Source organism: Arachis hypogaea, chromosome 15, assembly GCF_003086295.3.
Source record: "Arachis hypogaea cultivar Tifrunner chromosome 15, arahy.Tifrunner.gnm2.J5K5, whole genome shotgun sequence".
NCBI lineage: Eukaryota > Viridiplantae > Streptophyta > Magnoliopsida > Fabales > Fabaceae > Arachis > Arachis hypogaea.
This window is the reverse complement of record NC_092050.1, coordinates 4,452,563-4,462,244: the sequence shown is the minus strand read 5'-3', so window position 1 is coordinate 4,462,244 and position 9,682 is coordinate 4,452,563. Positions and strand designations below refer to the sequence as shown.

The 9,682-nt window shown below is 28.6% G+C and overlaps 2 protein-coding genes across 2 annotated transcripts; both read right to left on the bottom strand.

The window, feature by feature from the left end:
- On the bottom strand, window positions 1-2,054 carry LOC140179059 (uncharacterized). The gene is made up of 4 exons (XM_072217548.1): window positions 948-2,054; window positions 666-845; window positions 482-562; window positions 1-351 (listed from the first exon to the last, which is right to left on the bottom strand). The coding sequence occupies exons 1-4, from the start codon at window positions 1,089-1,091 to the stop codon at window positions 268-270; spliced, it is 489 nt and encodes a 162-aa protein (XP_072073649.1). The 5' UTR covers window positions 1,092-2,054; the 3' UTR covers window positions 1-267.
- Window positions 2,055-4,221: 2,167 nt separating this feature from the next.
- LOC112747713 (uncharacterized) lies at window positions 4,222-8,920 on the bottom strand. The gene is made up of 6 exons (XM_072217547.1): window positions 8,061-8,920; window positions 6,948-7,760; window positions 5,636-5,707; window positions 5,363-5,530; window positions 5,036-5,117; window positions 4,222-4,540 (listed from the first exon to the last, which is right to left on the bottom strand). The coding sequence occupies exons 2-6, from the start codon at window positions 7,578-7,580 to the stop codon at window positions 4,437-4,439; spliced, it is 1,059 nt and encodes a 352-aa protein (XP_072073648.1). The 5' UTR covers window positions 7,581-7,760; window positions 8,061-8,920; the 3' UTR covers window positions 4,222-4,436.
- Window positions 8,921-9,682: the final 762 nt, after the last annotated feature.

Below are 9,682 nucleotides of genomic sequence, written 5' to 3'. Positions count from 1 at the left end.
TAATAACCAAATAACTTCAATTTATATTTAAAAAAATTCTAAATTCCAAACATAAAAATCGAAAAGAGCCAAAAGAAAAATAATAACTCAAGAAAAGACAATGTTTCCACCAAAACAAACATATGTTTGGCATTATTCTATTAGATAGACTCTAAAAGAGATTCCAAAACATGTGCATCCAAATTCTCAAGTTTCTTTCTTAATCTTGATCTTCTTGCAAGTTGAAGTATCTCCTTCCACCTTCGAATCTTCCGACTCCGAGGATAGTCACTTAGTTGGTGTAATAGCACTTTCCAACAATTCAGATTCATCATTGGCCGCAACTTCAATGGAGAATTCAAGCAACAAATTCTGTACAAAAAACCACGTTAAATTAAAGACTTCTTTCTAACCTTTGATTTTATCTCACTAATATTTTTTTAATAAAATTAAGATCTAATTTTGAGAGAACAAACAAAAAAAATATTTTTTGAACAAATACCTTAGTACCTTCTACTTTCTCCCCTTCAATGATTGAGGATGTCTTTGAAATTAGAAACAAAGCACCGGTGTAGTCAATATCCTAAAATTATAATTAATTATTTTTTATAAATTAGATACTACTAATGACCAAGAAAGCAAAAAATAAATTAATTTTTAATAGAAGTACACTTATATATACTCACAATTTGAATAGGGTGAGCCTCTTTGAATTTATTTATGAGATCCACATTATTAGTCATCTTCTTAACTTTATAAGAAGGTGAAAAATATGAAATATCATATATTTGAACTTCAATAATGAAGAGAAAGATCTTATCAATTAGGTTGAGTAAAAGTGTAGGTGTATCTGATAGATCTCCTTTCTACAGAATATTACATAATATATTAATAATAAATAATATAAAAAGTACCAATAAAAATATCTTCACTAATGCTTTTAGAAATAAATATTGGTTAGATCTTACCAATAGGAGTGGATCAAGTATCTCTACACAGCTCTCTTCCAAAACTTGTTTTGCCTCATTGTCAAAGACTACATAACATCCACAGTTAGAATCATCAATGACACCAACCTTTATTCGATACCTGCTTAAAAAAGAAAATAACATAAGAAAAAGTTAAATATAGACTTATTTAATATCTAATCCAATGTACATAGACTTTAATTTAAATAAATAAATAAATAACCTTGGAGTCATGGATAAAAGGATATTAGTAGAAAACTCGCGTCTTCATCGAGTCAAACCATCTCAATTGAGTATGGCAATGGAGAATTTCCGTAACTTGATAGTGTCCATAACCATATCACTCGTATACGTACACACAAATTGTCGATTGTAGGATTGATGTTAGCAATTTTGTGAATATCAGCCAGTAGAATAAGTAGGGAGATTTTGGATATATGTAAAGAAAGGGATTGATGTACTTTAAATTGTGGTGCTTTACATCTCTCAGAACTTATCCTTTTATAGTTGCATCATAACTAAATTTTTTAAAATTTGGTTGACTTTAATTTAAAATTTAAAAAACAACAAACTAAGTTAAACAACCCAAATTTAAAATTTAAAAATAACAACTTAAATAAATAATAATTTAAAAATTCTAAACTAACGTAAATATTTATTTATTGTAATATTAGTATGTAACAACCGAAGAATAATTAATGTAAATTTTTTTAAAACTCTAAATTTCTTTAAAAGAATTTATGTAGCTACAATTTAAAAAAAATCAACAAAATTTTAAAAAATTATGCTAAAAAGAATTAACAGATTTTAAAAAATAGTGTTAAAATATAAAAAATAACAATCTAAATAAAATTTAAAAAATAACAACTTAAATAAAATAATTTAAAATTTAAAAAATAACAACATAAGTAAAATAATCCAAACAAATAAAACAATTTAAAATTTTAAAAATAACAACCTAAGTAAAACAACCCAAACTTAAAATTTGAAAATAACAACCTGAGCAAATAATAATTTATAATTTATAAATATAAATCTAAAAATTTCTAGTAACGACACGTAAGCAAATAAACTCCCAGACTCAACGTATGAGCGCCACGTCAGCAAATGAGCTCCCCATTTGTATTACTATAAAGATAAAGATTTCTTTTAGCCCTTTGGTCAAATGTCTAATTAGCTATTTTAGAAAAATACCTTTATCAAGTGAAGTATTTTATTAGAACAGACTACTTTCATTTTAAGGATTTTAAGGGTTTATTTAGCTGAGTTTGTTAAAAAAGATTTTTTTTTTAGTTATTTGTTTTAGAAGATTTTATGAAAAAATAAAAGTAATTTTATGTTTGGATATTTCATGTGAAAAGATTTTTTTTATTTTTTAATTGTGTTTGGATATAATAATATTAAAATATTTTTGTTTATTTATTACATGAAAATATCATTTTTAAAAAAAAAGAATTTAAAAAAAAAAGTGTAAATTATAGTTTCTTAAAAAGAACATTTTTTATTTTTTTTTGTATTTTTATTTTTATTATTAGAAATTTATTAAATATGTTAAAAAATTAAAAAAATTATTTATTTAAAAAAGATATTTTTTGTTAAGATAATGACGTTTAAATAAGTACTAAGTATAGCTTTCCTTTTTGTTTTTAATAGGTTATTTCATTAGAGTACAATCCGTGTTTCTTGCCCAAAAAAAAATTTGGGAACCAAACTTAAGAAACAAAAGTAGCCAAAATTTTCTATTTAATAAGTAACGTTTATTTATTCTTTTTCCGGTCTTATGTTTTTTATCTTAATATTTACTATATATAAAAGCATTGATTGCATATATTAAATAACATATTATAATAAATAATTTGGGTTGGTCGGGTGTGGATTAGTTCTTAGTCCGACGGATTAAGGGATATTAGGAGCAACTAAAAAATAAATTAAAATTTTGAATTTTATTTTAGAAGATAAAATGTGATCTTTCACTTTTGAATGATTTTTCTCTCATATTTTTTCTTGGTTCTACTTATAAAATAAATTGTGAGAGATTACTTTATCCACCGAAGTGAAATTCAAAATTTAGAGAATTTAAATTCCAAAAAAATAACACATTATAATAATATACATTTATCAATTTATATTTTTATTAAATAAATACACAATTTATATTTATTACATTTAATTTATATTATAATAATAAAAATACATTCCTTATTTATTATATAACATTCATAAATTCATTCACATCATTTTTATACTTAATAGATTTTTATAATTAATATTATTCAATTTTAAATTATATATTATTGTATATTTTAAATTATTTTACGTGTTTACCAATAAATCGTGATTTTAAATTGTTTTAGTATTCTTTTAAAGACATTATACATTTAAATCACCGCATAATTTTTTAAATTACTGTCCTTGGTAATTTAAAATTTTGTTTTATGCTTTTTTAAAGTAAAACAATTTATTCTGACATTTTAATCACATATTAAAATTTTTTTTCGGAGTTACTATTTACTCTAATTTTATATACTTCTAGAGTTAGCCATATTATTTTTTGTGTATAAATTAATCCATAGATAACTTTAGTATTGTTGCAATATAAATGTCCAATCAAATTAATTTAGGCGGTGCAATATTAACCGTGAGCGGTACTTTATTTTCTCTTTCTTTTATAAATAAGACAAGAACGTGAGATAATACATACTCAATCAATTAAAATCTTCTCTCTCTTTTATACCGTTAATACTTAATACACTCTTTTTTTTCTCTCTCTTATGTACGCTATTATATATTGGTAATATATATACTACAAGAAATATACTACAAGAAACATCGTTAAAATTGACCGCTAAGCCATCGATAGTATTAAAAATCGACGGTAAAATAGACAGCGGAGATGGTTGTTATTAAACTTGTCGATTTTTCTCGATAGTATTAAAAATCGACGGTAAAATAGACAGCGGAGATGGTTGTTATTAAACTTGTCGATTTTTCAAAATTCGAATAAAATCAAGTAATCAACAGCTTGCCTAGCCGTCGATAATAATTTAATAAAATCGACATCATTTTCGTTTATAATATGAGTTTGAGAATTTTACCTTCTTATTAAAATCGACAACGTTGCCGTCGATATTATTATATAACATAATTGCCGTTGGTTTAATTATTTAGATACCGACAAATTCTTACGCTACTATCGATTTTAATAGTTATATACCTATATCTTTTTAATTATTTTTTCTATTTGAAAAATAATAAATCATTAATGCAAATAAACTTTTGAATATAAAAATAAAATTTATATAGAATATTAGATAACAAGAGAAATAATATGGTCATTCAATAGCAATACACACACCCGAGTGACTATCCACAAGAACTAATCATATCCAAAAGCAAAATTTTCAAAGAACTAGGTCTAGTGATTGGAGATTTGCACGGGATTTCAGCGAAGATGCAGTGCCAGCTATTTCTTTGTGTGCCTATCTCAACTCAACAGTCCAATTCATCACATCCTCTGTAATACCCATCTGTAGTCTTGTAAGGACACCATAGAGTTGCTGGAACACTGCTCCAATACCTTCTCCAAAGGATACCTACAGTAGTTTAATAATGTCAATCATTGGTTCCAATTTGTTTTCCTAGATACCTACCTAATAAGCATTTAGCTAGCTAAATCGCATAGCCAATCACCAGGTCTTCCAACAATTATTTAAAAAGACTTAACTAGCTAGGAAACCAAAGTCACCGGTTATTCATTAATCTTCTTTTCTTCTTAATAATTCGTAGTATATCACATGACACTTTTCAGACAGCTAAACCTATAGACTAGTTTAATAATCCACCAACCACCATCCCTGCTAGTGGAAGAAAACAATATATATATAACCACTGTCTTTATAAAATGACAATTATGTCTTTTGAGAATATTCTTTAATTAAAATATATTAGGTTCATTGGACGGAGCGGGTGTTTTTACTTCGGGGAATAATAAGTTTATGGAAAATTTTGTAAGAGACTTATAAACAACATAAAAAACCACCGACCTAAAGACTTGAAAGTTGAAACCTATGTAGTACTACAAGAGATACCTGTTGCCAAGATAAGTAACACTGTGCAGAAGACCTCATCAGCATCTAGCAATTCATCCACAGAGACTAGTCGCTCCTCCACCTGCACATATTCCATAATAATTGGGAAACGAAGAATGAATTTACTTTGTTTGGACTGATGTAAATAGAAACAAGAAACCAAGTATATCAAAGTCTAGAAACAAAAATTCAGACCATGACCTTGTGAATTAATACCAATCATTACATTTTGCAAAAGAAAGGGGGTGGGGGACCAAATATCATTCATTCTGATTAGTATGACAAATAATATTCCAACAATCATCTCCTAAACCAAAAGCCTGGTACCTGGAACCCTTGGCTTCGTGCACAGTACCAAGGACTAGCATTGTGTATGGGCACCATGTGTCTAAGTACTAAGGTCCGTGAAGCCCATATTGCAAACACAAGAAACCAGAAAACGAACAAGATTGCCCAATAACGTGCAGGTCCGTACTTGATTCTAATAAGCACAAACTGCAATAACTCAAGTATACAAAACTATCAGGATCCAAGAATCAAAACTCGATCGAATTTCTCAAACAAAATACAATAGAAAGGTGCCTGAAGTACTTACAAAGCAGAAAAAAAAACAACCACTGTTAAAGCACAAACACCTCCAAGTAGGATGTGAAGACCACTTTTGGCTGTTTTCTGTACAACAATACGATCAACTATAGGTTAGGTTGAATTATGCAGGCTTCTAACCAAAATCAACATCGAAGAAGCAAACAAGTTGTATAATCAACTTCCAAACACAACCAACACCACTGTATTTTGGAATGAACCCGAACATGGAAAAAACTATATTCAACTAAGACTAAAAAAGCTATGATGTGATTAAGGCTGTCCAGTCCCTTCCTTTGCCCATCCAAATCAGTAACTCTCGAAGTTGCCATGAATGGAGCAATTAGTTAGGTTTGGGGCCAGAAGCACAGAATGATAGCATAAAATACAACCTGCTATAAGATTTAAGCCTCAATTTTTTCATTAGAGCCATTTCATAGTTAGCCAGCAAAAATTGTTCTAGGGTAAAGTGGTGCAGCCAGTGCTCCAGAGAGTTAAAAAATGACTTCTCCGAGAAAAGTAACCACCTTACAACACAAACGCTAGTGACATTATTCTTCTTAAGCTAGATGTTCACAGAGCAAACATATCAAAAGAAAGACAACAAAAAATGAAGCCTACAGATGAATATAAGCCAGAGTCCACATAATTCATATTGATTGATCAATTGATGTGGCTCTAAACATTGGAACTAAGTTATCTAAACTCTAGGCTAGGCTTAATCTTGATCTATAAACGAACGATGATTCATTACACTATGAGTAGTTAGATCCATTTGATTGTTAATTGTTTGTTAGCTTAATTCTGTGAGGCTTTCTAGTTAGAAGCATACCCAAACAAGCCCTAAATATGCGTATGGCCAAAGGGAAGAACACCTTATAAGTGATCAGTATGAGAATACCAGTCCATAACATCAACGTGAGTCCATTATTAATCTCATGTCCTTTATAAGAATGATAACAAATTCCTTGAATAAAATTGCTAGCTAAAGTTTCCAATTTCGTATTAATCTAGCAGATAGAGAGACATGAGAAATAAAGGCAAGCTCTACAAATTATATGGAAGCAATGGCAGACTAGTGTCTTTGCTCCATGTTTTAGTGAAATACCATGCTTGCATGACCCCAATGCATGCATTATTATCATGACATTCTGAAGTTCAACCCTATAATAATTAATGTAAATGCATAGGTTTTGAGGCCCCATATTTAGGGCAGTTCCAAAATATGCAGACACATTCAGGCAAAAGACATCTAGGCAAGAAATTACCATATAAAGAATTTGGTATGTTTCACCACTTATTGTGATTGGCTTTAAATCTTATGTACCTTTCCAACTCGAGGAGCTATCAGCCACACAAGGGTGATTGTAAGCAGGCCAGTAGCAAGCAGGATCCCTGCGCCTTCCACGGCCCACTTGGTTGCAGGACTCTGTGCAGGGCCAGCATCTTCAGTAACAAAATTTGAAGGCTGCTCAGAAGCAACCTGTGAAACTGTGTCGGCATTGCTATTGTTGTTTATACTACTGGTATTATGAGGACAAAACCATAATGCAATCTCACTTAGCCTTTGCCTCCGGATAGCAGCCACAGCGTCAGGATCAACGCCAGTATTATTATTTGCATGAACATGAGGACCAGGATCCCTACTGACAGTTCTCTCCCTCAAGGCTTCATATTCTTTCAGAGAACCAACAACCTTGTTGAAGTCAGAGATTCTGATATTATTGCCTATGTGTCCACATATTTCACAAATTGTTGATCCATGATTAATAAACCACTTGAGTGCACAAGCATAGTGTACTAAAGCAAGGTCATTCTTACAACAGCAACCAAGTTCAATCAATGCATCTTGGTGAGACAAACCAATCTCCACATCACTTCTACACATGAAAACCTCCCCATTAGGGCCTACAAATTCCACCATCCCAGATTTGTTTCCAACATTTTTGTTAAAAGACATATTTTTCTGAATTTCCTGGCCTTCTGACCTTACCTTCCCATCTTACCATATTTTTCTGAATGCCCATACAACCTGGTACCTTCATGGACACATTGTGTATTTCATTGGCACACAAAGACTAGCATTTTGGCAAACAAACTGGATTCTCTTAACAGCACCCAAAGTTCTCTAAGAACCCCACTGTTAAAAATATCAAGCACAAACAGAACACAGCCATCAATACACTTCATTGAGCAGAGACAAAAATAGTTAAATCATCTAACTTAGTTGATCATTCACTGAAATTAAAAACAAGAGAAATCCAAAATGACATAAAGGTAGAAGTTTACTTCAAAATGACATAAAAAATTGCACTTATATAAGATATATAGGAAAAGTCATAAGTATGCCCAAAAGAAAAAATGGAAAAACATAATCATTACATTGCCAGGATGCAATAAGCATGGAAAAATAAAATATATGAAAGAAGCAAGGACAAACCAGTTGTTTTCCTGCTCATAGTAGCATATACAAACAGTTTTGGCTCCACTTCCCACTGCGAACTTGTTTTCTGCTAGCACAGAACTTAGACACATATTAGCTCTTAAAATAAAATAGAACAAAAAAAAAACATGACCAGGATTTAACTATTGTTAGTTTATGGCAACAAATTAGTCATTGTAAAATCTTGCGATAAATCTAATAAGTGCAAACAACTAGTCAACCCGTTCAGAATGTAGCCAATGAAATAGAGAGATCTGAGTCCTACACAAAATGCAGATAGCAACAACACCTATATTTAGTTTAGATTTCAGATGACTTAGCCACCACAAACATGATTAATTCTAGGCATAAATTAAAACTTTCTGAATAATTCTTTCCTCTCAGTAGAGTTCATGACTTCAGAGAGTCACGATTAGGACCAGAAAAAAACATGACCAGGATTTCTGGATTTAGAAAATAGGAAATTACAATTAGGTCATGGTTTACGGGGATTTCCAAATGAAGCTGAAGTTGGCTTTGAAAAGAGTTCAATAACAAATTATAGAGTTAAGATTTAATCTAAAACAAAAGAAAACAAATTAAAGTCGCTCAATACAAACAGAATCATTGAAAAAAGTAGTGAATAAAAAAACTTGAGTTTATGCTACAGAATAATTGAAGTGAATCTGAGAAATTAGGGATTGAAGAAATTAGATATTAGGTTCTTCTGTGCTTTTTAAATTGCTTCAGGATTCAAATTAGATTAATAATTAGTACCAAATCAATCTTTGAAATATTATATTGAGATATTAATTATGGTGAATATTAATACTAGAATCACCTAATTCTATTTCTTTATTTTATATTTAACATATCTTAGTTATTTATTTTACAACAAGTATCAATTATACTAACAACTACAATTCATACTCATAGGAAATAGACATGAAAACATTTCATAATTATTAAATCTAAGACTAACTCATTATCAGATAAAAAGTTTTTATGTTTGTTTATCGTTTAAATGGATTATTCTAACTTAAAGCTTGTTTAAAGTAATCACTAAAAATATTATATAAGTCATAATATTATATACTAATATAGAAATTATTATTCAAATATTAAAAATCTATTAAGCAATAATCTTGTATAAAGAGTGGGGGTTTAATCTCACCTGATATTAGGAGTATTTAAATTTAAACTAATTTAAATTAAATTATTCATCCAATTTAATTTAAATCAAAAATTTATTAAAATCACACTAAGTTAAATTTGATTAGATTTTATTTTTGTAAATTATACGAACCAGATCAAATTTTAAATTTATTTTATAAAACCGATCAAATCCAATTCAAACTACATTATGTATTATAATAATAAAATTTATTATCATATTTATAATTTTAATTTATTATACATTTTTATATTATTCATGTATTATTATTATTTAATAAATATTTTATGTTCAAAATAAAATTTATTTATTTATTTTAATTAATTTATAATTTTATTTCTATGTTATTATTTATTTTTTAAAATATTATTAAAATTTGTTATTTTACTATTGATTATGTAAAATTTGATATTAAAATTTATTATGTATATTTAATTTTTTTAATTTAAAAAATTATAAATTCAAT